This window comes from Sphaerodactylus townsendi, linkage group LG05 (genome assembly GCF_021028975.2).
Source record: "Sphaerodactylus townsendi isolate TG3544 linkage group LG05, MPM_Stown_v2.3, whole genome shotgun sequence".
In the NCBI taxonomy this organism is placed as follows: domain Eukaryota; kingdom Metazoa; phylum Chordata; class Lepidosauria; order Squamata; family Sphaerodactylidae; genus Sphaerodactylus; species Sphaerodactylus townsendi.
Window position 1 is genome coordinate 24625128 of NC_059429.1, and position 12808 is coordinate 24637935.

A 12808-nucleotide genomic window follows, 5' to 3' on the forward strand; every position below is an offset into this window, starting at 1 on the left:
TGTCCCTTCCGTTAGCCACTCACCCACTGTTTCCTTCTAGAGGAATCTAAATGATTCACTTTTGTAGCTGGAATCAGGCAGCATAACTGTTGTTATACATTTTACGGTTGTTCACCGCCTCGAGCCCTGCGGGGTAGGGTGGTTTATGAATGAATGAATAAATAAAAAAAATAAGTAAAGTGGATTATTCATTTTTTTTTTTTTTTTAAATATTTTTATTGATATTTCGGAATTATTACAGATTTATATTGTATACTTTATATACATCCTCCATATCATTTTTCCCCCTTTCTCCCCCCACCCTCCTTCTTCTTCTCTTCTTTAGATGCGCAGCAGCAGGTCCATTCTTTTCAATCTTCTTGTCCATTTTTCTTCTGTAATTCCAATTTCGTTTAGCCAGTCTTTGAATTCCATCCAAATCTCCTTCATATCCTTTTGCTTTTCTTGCCATATTTGATTTCTTGACATTGTGTCGAAAATTTCTAATTGTATTTGCTCCCATATATATTCCAACCATTTCTGCATTGTCCAGATTTTTTTGTCCTTCCACCCCAATGCTATTACTGCATGGACCGCTCTAATCATGGTTGAAAAGTTTTTCTTTTTTCCTTTGTTCTATTATAGTATAATCCACTATACCTATAAATAGTAAATCTATATTTATCTTTATTTTTACCTTTACATATTTTTCTATGTATTTTATCACATTTTCCCACATATTTTTTACTTCTATACATTCTAGCCACATATGGGTATATATTGCATTTTTTTTCTCCACAATGCCAACATTTCGGACTGAGCCCACTTATCATATATGCCAACTGTTTCGGTGTTCTATACCATTTTAATATTAATTTCTTCTCTAGTTCTGCATATTTATGTATTTTTTATTTTATTCATATTATCTATAATCCTTTTTTTAATACAGGTCTATGTCTTTCACTCCATCTTGTTGCCATTTTTCCATTATGATTTCCTTATCATGAATTCTTGATCTTCTATCGTATTGTCTTTGTATATAACTCCTAATATTTGTCCTTTCTTTTCCTCATATATTTTTTATGCAACTTTTCATTATACACTCTTCCTCCCTCCTGGAGGCTTTTATCTTTTCCCAGATTCCTCTTAATAATGGCTTAGTTTTCTTTACCTCCTTTCTCTATAAAATTTGGAAAGCGGTATTAATTCTCCTCTTTCATTGTGGTGTGCTGCTTGGCCTATTCCTTGTCTGTGTAGGGATCTTATTGTTTGTGCTCCTTCCTGTCCAACCATGCTTTCGCGAGTGGTGCAGCACCCAATAGCCCTGGCATCCATTTTCCCTTCCATTTCTCCCAGATTTCCATTAACACCTGCTTCTAGGGCCTTGCAATTTTTGTCTTTCTATTTTTGAACAACTTGAATATATTTAAAGCTACCGATGTTCAAGTTTATTTCATTTTCGAACTTCATTACATCTGTCTCTTTTATCTGTTGAATTCCCATCAAACTTTTTTATTTGAAATGCCTCGTAATATTCCCTCTTAATTTTTGGGAGCCCCCCAGCCCATTAGTTTTTTTAGACATATAGACTATTTTATTCATCACTCTTGGTTTCTTTTGATTAAATGCCCATAGTTTAATTTTTTCTTATCCCATTCTTCAAATTGGCTTAATCTCCAGCGACAAAGTCTGAAATAGATAGAAGAGTTTTGGCATTATACACATTTTTAATGCTACTATTCTCTTAGAAATAGATAGATTCTTCCCTTGCCACTCCTTTAATTGCTTCGTTATTTTTTTCCATATTACTTCGTAATTATATTTAAACATCTTTTCCTTCTTATTTGTTAATGTTATACCTAAATATTTAATCTTCTTCTTCACCATTTCTTTTCCTAGTAGTTTTTTTTTCTATATTTATTCCCAGGATTTCAGATTTCTCCATATTAACCACCAAACCAGAATGCTTTTGAAAGTCTTCTAATATTATTTTTAATTCTTTTAAAGTTTCTACAGGGTTAGTTGTTATTAGTAATAAATCATCTGCAAATAAGTTTAATCTTATTTCTTCTTTATTGATTTTAAAGTGGATTATTCATGATTGGTTTTATTGTTGTAAGAATCTCTGAAGACCTTTTGGACAGAACAAGGTGGTGGTGATATAAAAATCAGAGAAACCTTCAGAAGCATTTGCATAATCAGCCATTCAGACACATTTGAACTCGCATCACTTTGTATCATATTTGTTGCCCTTTCCTAGAAATTCTGTGGACAAGGGGTGGGCCCAGCTTTTGCTGGAACAAGGACTGTGGATCTTCTCTACTTCCCATCTCTTCAGCAGCCATTTTTTTTACCTTGGAAAAGTTGCTTTTCTGCACCAACATTAATAACCATACAGCTTAGTGGACTGCAATACCAGAGTTGCTCAAGAAGGGGATATTGTCCCCTTTTCTGTCTCCACTTCAGCCTAGCAACCTGCCCAGATTCCATAATCCAGGGAATAAATTTTCAGAGCCAGAAAAAAACTTGGTGGCAGGGAGATGATGCTGGAAAGATCCATTAAAGTCAGTGCCTTTGGCTGATGGATCCTTAGATGCAAACCAGGTTTGAAAATTCTTTCCTCTGAGTGGCCCTACTGAGTTGAGTGTGAATAAATGTTTCCTGTTTTCTCTGTACCATCTGATTTTATAAGCCTCTTCTCCCTACAGTTATAAACCAAAAAGCCCAGTATTCAAAGTTTTCCAGTTAAGCAGCATGCAGGCTTATGCCAATTCCTTTATTTTTAGGTTTGGACCAAAAAGAGTTCGAATGAAAAAGGAAGGGGTCCAAATTCCAAACTACCACCCAGGTTTGCCAAAAAACAACAGCAGGCAACAGCTGCCGCTGCTGCTGCCGCTGCCGCTGCTCAGCAGGTTCAAGCACAAACCCAGGTACAGCTCCCACTGCAATGTGTCTCTCAGATTCCAAGTCCACAGGTGCCGGTCCAGCCGCAGGTACAGACTACGTGTGCAGCAAGCAACAGCACCGAGTACACAATGGCAAGCAAAAACCTCCAGAACGCGCCTTCTCATAATGCTGCCGGATCTGACTTATGGGATAATAAAGTGCCACCCACAGCGGTCCTCAACGACATCTCTAAAAAATGTAAGCAGAGTTCTTTTTTACCTAGCTAACGATGTGAGCCCTATTCAACCAACTTGGACTGTTATGTCTGCATCACACAGATGATGTGTCAGCATCTAAATTGTGTTCCAATTCTAGCAAACCACGAGGTTTTTCCTTGCTTGGAAAAAACTAGTGTCTTTTTCCAGCTTTTTTCCTTAAGTATCCTATTACAGTAGGATTGCTAAAACAGTTGATAGTAGATGAGTTTTCTGCCTCTCATTTGTACACTGGTGTGTGTGACCCCTTCAAAAAAAAAGAGGGGGATTGGGATTTGGGAAGTTTAGCAGTTTATTGCCTGTGTCTAATTCTGTGCATTTGTAGAAAAATCCATAATCGGCTGTTATGAGTTTTCTGGACTGTGTGGCCATGGTCTGGTAGTTTTTATGGCGGGCATCTTCAGATGTATGTCATGGTGAGGTGCAGGTGAAACATTAGGAGGAAAAACTACCAGACCACAGCTACACAGCCTGGAAAACCCACAACAACCAGTTGATTCCGACCATGAAAATCGTCAACAGAATCAATGATTGTTTTGCAGTGAGCATCTTTATTTTCAGGTGTTCTAGTTCCCTTCTGTTCTCTTGATTTTCAGTGGGACCAATTAGTCCTCCACAGCCTCCTTCAGTCAGTGCATGGAATAAGCCTTTGACATCATTTGGATCAGCTACATCTCCAGAGGTAAGAATATGCGTAATAAATCATGATAGATGGAGTATATTCAGATTTGTAATTTGGCAGTGAACGGGAAGCAAAGTGAGTGAGATTCGTACCCTCGAGCGGAATCCCAAAGAGGTGGTACAGGAAATAAATAGTCATGGGATCAGACGTGGCTTAAATGGTGGAACTGAATGACTGAATTTTGTTTTCATGGGAGAAGCAGCCTTTAGCTTGATCTGTTGTCCTCCCTGTGTGAGTTTAGTGGAATTTCATCTAATAATCAAGATCTGCTGGCTCTTAAGGTCCACTGCCATTGGAAGAGAGGAGTGTGACTGCTTATTGTCCCCTCACCCCAACCATACCCAGCTGCAGCTCTCTGAACTCCCTGAAATGGTGTTCGTGCAGAGGAGGACTTACATGAACAGCATACAAAGTGTTGAGAGTCTTCAGTGGGAGGGAAAAATAATCACAAACAAAGGCTTCCTCCCATAGGTGGGAAGCAACCTTATGGACCAACCTCACATCTCTCTAAAGCAGACCTGTTAATGGAATTCCGCATTTCATAGCCATCACTTGCATGTAGCTGTTTCGTTAGAGTTACATTAAAGTAATGTACAGATTGTCTCAGTTTTAAAAGTAAAATTCCTGGGATCCTTACTAGGGAACAACTACTGGGCAAGAAGGTGGAATTGAGCTGGGAATAGAAACTATTCAGTTTGGAGCTCCAGCCTCTAGTGGGAGCGACAATGAAGTTGGCCCAGTTTCAGAGAAACTCCCTGAGCCAAAAGAGCAAAGGCAGAAGCAACCTCGGGCGGGACCTATAAAGGCTCAAAAGGTAAGTGAAATTTTCCTGTTCCTGGGAATAGCAGAAATATGCGCAAGTGACGTTTCAATCCCGCCAAACATGAAATGCTGCAAAAGCCCTGTCTACATTACCATAGGAAAAATAAATGATGCTATTGTGGTGATGGGGAGGGGGACTGGGGATTCAGTATCTGTGTAGAATGCCCACATTCACTGCTATACTTTGGCTAAAGAAACTTTACTCAAGGCACCTGCAGCAGTTTTGTGTTCACTTTTGTACATAGAACTAGAAACTACAACTTGATAAGGCATTAAAAAGGTGTCTATACGTCTGCCATTTATCCTGTTCTTTCAAGAAAAACACTGAGGTTTTGCACAGGTTAAAAATTCTGTTTCCTAGATTCCTTGAATGTAAATATAATTTGTTCTATCATCGTGGAAAGTGCTCTCTTTCCAACTTCTAAATATACTGAATCAGGGATACACGCTTGGATAAATTTTACTATGAGCTCCTTGTTGTTGAGGCTTCTTTACTCACTGAAACAGTGACCCTACTACACCCATGCTGCCACTTGGTGGGTTTCCATTCCCAGTGCTTTGGATCTAGGTTGCAAAATTCAACGTACAAAAATGTTCAGACTGTGCTGGTCGAATGTTGTTCAGATTCCAGATCTGAGTCCCGTGGAGAACAAAGAGTACAAACCTGGTCCAATTGGGAAAGAGCGGTCGTTAAAGAACAAGAAGGTAAAAGAGGCCCAGCAAGGAGACTCTGAAGGGCAAGAGAAATCCAGTCCAACCGCAGTCAGAAGCCCCGACCCTGTTAGCTCCAAAGAAGTCAAGGCAGCCTCGGAACTTGGCACTGAAATTGGGACAATGATCTCGGTGTCTGCTACAGAGTTTGGAACGAGTCAAAAGGTAGGAAACAGGGCAGAGTGGCTCCTTAGGAAAGGCCATCTCCTCTGTGCTGAACCATCAGTGTCTAGTTATAGCTTAATGTAGCTTTGAAGAAAGTGAACTGGTTGATCAGTCTGGTGAATGTTCATAAAAACTACCAGGTGGTTTTTGAAGAAGCTGGATTCTCTGTTGTCCCTTCTAGGTGGCTTTTGTCACAGACACTTGCAGAACTAACTTCTGAAAGACTGTATATTTTGTGCAGACCTGTCTCAAGGACCATCTGCTCCTTATATACAGCAGTCATCATTAAGATATTCCACATAGATCTTTCTTTCCCTGCTGTCTATGTTTGTGAGGCAGGTGGTGACATGCGATGGGGGAGGGAGTAGATTTGTGGCACTATGTCTGGTACATTTGGCACCTTTGTTGCTTATGATCAGGCAGAAGGCAAAAAAACTTTTTTGTTTTGTCCTTCTAGTGACTGAGTTGTTTGTTGTGGTTTAGCTCTCATTATCACCCTGTAATTTTAACACTGTTACAGAGTCTAGCTGGTCTTCTTTACTACTCTAGCTGGTAATCTGCTATTGTAGTTATTTCAACTTCTGTATTACATTAATGTAGTCTGCTGCGCTACCGGGTTTTTTTTAATCTGCTCTTTTATTACAATGTTTGCACATTTGTTTTTGTAAGCTGCTCCAAACCACATCAAAAGGCAGACTATAAACAGAATATAAACATCTTAATAAGTATTGTCGAAGACTTTCAATCTGAATAAGTGCTTGAGAATTTCAGCAGACTGTATCTATACAGGCATCCAGACATGCTTTTACCAATGTGCATCTGCTGTTGGAGCTTGCCAACAAACAAATCTCTTTAAAATTGTTCTTATTTACTTCCACTAGTTATGTAATGGAAACATCCACAAGACAAAAATCGGATGTTTCACCATTTACTTTTGACCACAGTAGCTATATCTAATTTTGCAAAGGGAGCTCTATGAAAGTTTGTCTGAAAATGTGTGTTCAGTTAAAATATCTCTCTGTCATAGACATTAAAAGGGGATTAAACAGGTTCATGGAGGAGAGATTTATCAGTGGTTACTAGCTGTGGTGACTGAAGAAAACATCCACGTTCAAAGGCAGTATACCTCTGAATACCAGTTCTAGGAGACAGCATCAGGGAAAGACCTTTGCCCCTGTGCTTTGCTGACCCTCTGGTGTAATTAGTTGGCTGCTGTGTGAGAAGGGATGCTGAAATGATCTGGCAGAGCTGTTCTTAAAGATTCTCCAGGAATATGGCTTTAATGCAGAACATTCTGTCAGCAGGTGGTCCTCAGATTGCCTCTAACCTTCCACATGTGGTGAGCATTACGAAATCCATTGTACCCAGGCTAGATTCTCAGATCATAGATCCCACACAGATTTGCAGAATGTAACTAGGGTCACCCAACCCCTGTATTTCACAGGGTAAATATTGGTGAGCTTAAGCAATTGCAGCGTTGCCTGAATGCTCTCTTGGCTGCCTCCTGAAACGGAAATCATCATTTTTTCTCCCTGAAAGCGTTTGATTGCAACTGTCTCTTTAAAAAAAAATGTTGGGGCCAACCAGCCATTCAGGTAGGATTGGACCTAACAGAGCAGAGTGTTTGCTATTCCCAGTTCAGCCAGCTGCACCAGAAATTCTGGGATGCATCAATACCCTGTTTCTCCTAAAATAAGACATCCCCTGAGAATAAGACATAGTAGAGGTTTTTCAGAAGTGCTAAATATAAAACATCCCCCGAAAGTAAGACATAGCAAAGTTTTTGTTTGGAAGCATGCCAGTCGAACAGAACACCAGAGCGTGCAGCTGTGGAGCGGAAAAATAAGACATCCCCTGAAAATAAGACATAGCGCATCTTTGGGAGCAAAAATTAATATACGACATTGTCTTATTTTCGGAGAAACACGGATAGTGTCTGGATTGAGGGAAGTAATTGTACCACTCTACACTGCATTGGTCAGACCTCCCGTAGAGTACTGTGTTCGGTTCTGGGCACCGCATTTAAAAACGGATTTTGACAAGCTGGAACATGTCCAGAGGAGGGCAACCAAAATGGTAAAAGGTCTGGAATCCATGCCCTGCAAAGAGAGACTTTGGGAGCTGGGGATGTTTAGTTTGGAGAAGCAAAGGTTAAGGAGCGACATGATAGCTATGTTTAAATATTTGAAAGAATGTCATGTCGAAGAGGGAGCAAGCTTGTTTTCTGCTAAACATTAGGAAGAACTTTCTGACCGTCAGGGCTGTTCAACAGTGGAATTCACTGCCTCAGAAAGTTGTGGAATTTCCTTCTTTGGGGAGGTTTTAAACAGAGGCTGGATGAACATATGTTGGGAATGCTTTGATTGTGTGTTCCTGCATGGCAGAGGGTTGCTTGATGGCCCTTGTGGTCTCTTCCAACTCTATGATTCTAAGAGCGCCATGGTTGATGGTATCAGAACCTCTGAGAGGTCCATGAGAACAAGCCAGAGAGCTAACCCCATCACTCTCCCAGTAAAGACTGTGAGTAACAGTTTTCCAAGACTGTTTCTGTCCCAAACCCAGGCCTGAATCTATGTGGAAATGAGTCTAGTTGTCCGGGCTCGGCCGCAACGCCCAGACTTGCCCCGCTGGGTCACGCACGGGCTGGCACCGCGGGAGATGGGAAGGCTGCCTCTTGCAGGGACGGTGGAGGCCTTATTCAAAGAGGAAGGCAAGGAAGAGAGGAGTTTTAGGCCCAGCAGGACCCCCCCACACACACACACACAGCTGAGGCAGATTCAGGAGATGGGCTGGGGAAGCAGCTTAGGCCAGGCAGGGCCCGCCTGCCCACAGCTGAGGCAGAAGCAGGAGATGGGCTGGGGAAGCAGCTGGGATGAGGGAGAGAAATGAGAGGGCAGAAGGGATATAAGGAAGTGGGAAAGGGAGAGTCAAGAGCTGCCGCAGCAGCAGGAAATGTGGGTGGTGGTGTGAACATACTAGGGAAAGGGACAGCTCAATGGTGGGTAGGGGGAAAGAGGGAAGAGGACCCTGGAGCCCAGACCCCCTGCCAGAATCTAGAGCACTGTTTAGGCTGGTCCCCACCCTGTGCAGTAACAGGGTGGGAGTCTTTCACACAGGCTGGAAACACCTCTCCCTGTGAGGCCACAGGGGAGAGGCAAACCCCTGGAAACTCCTCTCCCTGTGAAGCAACAAGGGAGAGAGAGAGGGAGGGTGCAAACCCTCAAGGAAGGCAAAGAGACCTGCTAGGAGGAGAGTGTCATGGGCAAGGGTTGCCACGTGCACCAGGCGTCCTGTGGGCGCGGTTGTTTCTTGGTCCCTTGGGCCAATTGGGAGAGTCACCATCTGGGGAGACCAACCCCCAGGTTATGGTAGGAGGGAAGGATACGCTGCCCAAAGGACCCAAGCGAGAAGGGGGAATGCCACACTAGTGTATCTGTTCACTCCCAAGACCCCCAGAAGTTGAATGGTCACTGGACACTCAGGCGTCTTATGTAAAAATGAAACGTTGACCATGCAATGTAGAGATCAAAATCAATCCGTGTTTTCGGTTAGTATCTCTTAAGATATTGAGGATTTCTTGATTCTTGAGCAGCTTATTTGTTAACAGTAAACATCATGACCAAGTAAAGATTAATAGCTGCTGCCTTGGCACCAGCATGCATAAGGACAATATTGGACGCTTGAGGGGAATCAGCAGCACATTTCCTCACAGCTGTGTTAACTGGCTCCCAAATATAAAGATTTCCTTTCTGTGCAGTAAGATCTTTCAAAGATATCACCTGAATTATCCGTTCACACCTGTAAGCAATAACTATCAGTCCTAAAGATGCATTTTGAAAGCTGCCAGCTGCGTGGCCATTGTAGTATTTATTGATTTTTCAGATGTCTGGTTCGAGAAGATTTTTCTCGTAGTTGCTACTTGTTGAATTAATGGCACTACTCTTCCTACTGTATTAAAACTTACCAAGGCAAATAGTGTGGAACTTTGAAGCTTGTATCATGCCTTCATACTTACAGATTGTGCTCAGCATAAGAATTGCCCTGGTCTCCAAGTAAATCTGTCTAAAGCACATCCTTTGGCAAGCCTGTGTCCTCTTGTGGATTTCTGTTAACTTCCTGATGTTAATTTCCTGAGTTCTTTCAAAAAGGGCTGAATTGATACACTCATTAATGCAAAAAAAATGTGATGCAATACACTTGATTCTGATTGGTCAGGCTTTTGTGCATCCAAATTACTCTGTTTCTGGACAAAATATGGATAAGTAGATCAGCTTGTTCAACTTTTCTTTCCCTTTGCAGGAGTCTGTTACAGACTATACAACGCCGTCTTCCCATTCCAGTACAGTGGCTACAAGCAGTGCAAAGATGGAAGAGGCTTTAGTGACAAATGTAAGCTTGTCAGTGAGTTCAGAGTTTCAGTTGACCCTGCTTGGATTTTAAGCTTAGTGTTTATTTTTTAGACTATATAGTCTAGCTGCTTCATCATACAGTAAATGGAACTCCATAGATATTCTAGGGTGGGTGGAAGCTTTCTATTGAAAAGAAATGTGGTGAGTTAACAATGCTGAAAGTCATTTCTAAGAGCTGTATTGAAGGTTTTTGAGGTTCAAGACTGTTACAAATGACCAGAATCTGGAAAAGTTTTCAAGAATTGTGGAAGAATAGAAAGCTGTTTAAAAGAAGTCTGCAAGCTAACTGAATGGTGATAGTAATGTGTGCAGTACCATATGGTGAGGAATCACACATTTTTATAATGGTTGAGACCCACAAACCCTTTCCTACTTGCTTGTGGAAAACTTCCATGGCCAGATCTGTCTCTGACGTAGCTTTAGAGGTGAGGAAGCAATTCAATCTTGTGGACGCTGTCTGCATTCTGAAGTCATACAGATCCAGGAAGGGTACCAAGGGACTATCTTCAACAAATCGTGTCATGTATGCAGACGCCATTCTGTTAATATGGTGCCGCGGCACCTGTCCACACTGATTGGATTCAGACACCTGTCTGCCAGTGGGGAGAAACTCTGCAGGTTTAGACACTCCTCCCTCTTCAGAGCTGAGTACTCTTTTCCTCTCCCTTTTATGTGTTTTGCAATAAACATTTTCTGTAGCATTCGAATTGGGCACACGGTCTTTACAGCTGACCGCAGGCTAAAGTCAGTTTCAGCCATTGATTGGAGAGAGTGTTTACATGTGTCGTTGTCGTGGCGACCTATGGCTATCTCCAGCAATGGTAGGAAGGAGCATGTTGAGGCAGCAGAGGTGCTCTTGATTTCCAGATCATCTGATACTTAGTACCATAATGTCTCAATTAAGCTTTTCTGTCTCTCTCAGTATTAAATGTTTACCAGTTGCTTGTGTATACAAGCGAGAGAACTTGTGCATGTGCAGCTCTCTCTTCTAAGGACTGGAAGAAGTAAGGGAAGTACTGCCAGATGGAATACTACATGTGAAAAGAGATCTGGGAGTCTTAGTAGGCCATAAACTAAACATGAGTCAGCAGTATGATGTGGCAGCCAAGAAAGCCAATACAATTTTGGGCTGTATCAATAGGAGTATAGAGTCAAGATCGAGGGATGTAATTATGCCTCTCTATTCTGCATTGGTTAGACCTCACCTGGAATATTGTATACAGTTGTGGGCACCGCAATTCAAGAGGGATATTGACAAGTTGGATCGGGTCCAGAGGTGGGCAACAAAAATGGTAAAATGTCAGAAGTCCGTGCCCTATGAAGAGAGGCTTAGGGAGCTGGGAATGTTTAGTCTGGAGAAGTGTAGAGTAAAAGGGGACATGATATCTTTGTTTAAATATTTGAAGGGATGCCATGTTGGTGAGGGAGCAAGCTTGTTTTCTGCTACCTCAGAGACTAGAATGTGGAGTTATGGATCAAGGTGCAGGAAAAGAGATTCCACCTAATCATTAGGAAGAACTTCCTGACCATCAGGGCTGTTCGATAGTGGAATTCACTGCCTCAGAAAGTTGTGGAGTCTCCTTCTTTGGAGGTTATTAAACAGAGGCTGGATGAACATATGTCGGTAGTGTTTTAATTGTGTGTTCCTGCATGGCAGGGGGTTGAACTTGATGGCTCTTGTGGTCTCTTCCAACTCAATGATTCTACTAAATATATTATCGGCCTTAAATCATTGCAAGACTAGCATATGACATGTGAATCACAACCATTCTGAAAACCAGCATATCCATTAAAAAGATCCATGTTCTGGACATCATTGTACACTTTCTCTATAAATGCTTACTTGCCATTTGGAATTTTGATCTCCCTCTGTGATTTGTGAACCCATAAATCTGAACAGCTTTTGAAATAAAGTTTGGCTGCCAGATGAGATTAAAGCAAATTACAATGTCAAGCAGCAGAATATCAATTGTAGTGATTTTGTGCACGGATTTTCAGTTATGCATCCGGGTTTTTTTTTTTTAATTTTTGTCAAAGTCTGCAGAGGCTTTGTGGATTTGCCTGTTAGGTCACTGCCCCTTGCAACTAGTGGAAGTTGGTATGTGGCAACATAAAGTATCCCTTTAATAGGGAGACCTGGTGCATCTTTGCTTTGTGGATCCATTTCTGATTTAACCGTGGTCTTGGTAGATGAAAGGAGAGGAACAACTCCCAAGAGGATTTCTGGTTGCTAAAGAGTCTGTGAAGGACTTGGTGATATGTAAAACTATTTGCTCAGTTTAGGAAGTGTTCCTTTGTGTCTTCTCCTGAGGATCATAATGGCCTGAAAGGCTTTTAATTTTGTTAGAGGTAGATTGTATCCAGGATGGAGCACCTTGTAATTCTTAAGTGCAGGTGGTTTTAGCGTACTGCATTTTTGGAGATGGATTCACCCGTTGGATATATGGCCTGGACTATCAAGTGCCTTCATTCTTGTAACTAGTTTTCATCACATTCTGTTGATTGTAAGATCAGCGGCAACAACTGGAATAAGAGAGCATCACTGTTTCAGATTGTCTTATATTTGATACTTTTATATGTTCATTGGGATTTGAGGAGAGCATAAATTCACTGAGGGCATCTAGTCACATTCAGGTTCTTCCTCCTAAGCTTGGACCTACAAAATCTAACTGAAGAGTTGTAAAATAAAATGCATATCATTCTTACCATAGTTAAGAGGCGCTGCAGAAGATGAATTCAGAGGCCTGCCAGATCTTTAATTTAATGGGACCTATAGGGATCAGAATACAGGAGACACAGTCCTGAGCTTCCTTTTTGGAATTAAATCCATAGACAGTATTCTGTGACCACCAGGCTCTTCCCCAGTCAGATTTTCCATC

General features: G+C 41.6%; 1 protein-coding gene across 11 annotated transcripts in view; it reads left to right on the forward strand.

The window, feature by feature from the left end:
• Positions 1-12808, forward strand: part of PRRC2C (proline rich coiled-coil 2C) — a 76702-nt gene that overhangs the window by 40889 nt on the left and 23005 nt on the right. For all 11 annotated transcript variants that reach the window (XM_048498610.1, XM_048498617.1, XM_048498614.1 and 8 more), the window contains exons 19-23: positions 2766-3123; positions 3737-3822; positions 4463-4636; positions 5269-5520; positions 9820-9909. In XM_048498610.1, the coding sequence (XP_048354567.1) occupies positions 2766-3123; positions 3737-3822; positions 4463-4636; positions 5269-5520; positions 9820-9909 (960 nt within the window). The remainder of the gene's footprint in view (positions 1-2765; positions 3124-3736; positions 3823-4462; positions 4637-5268; positions 5521-9819; positions 9910-12808) is intronic.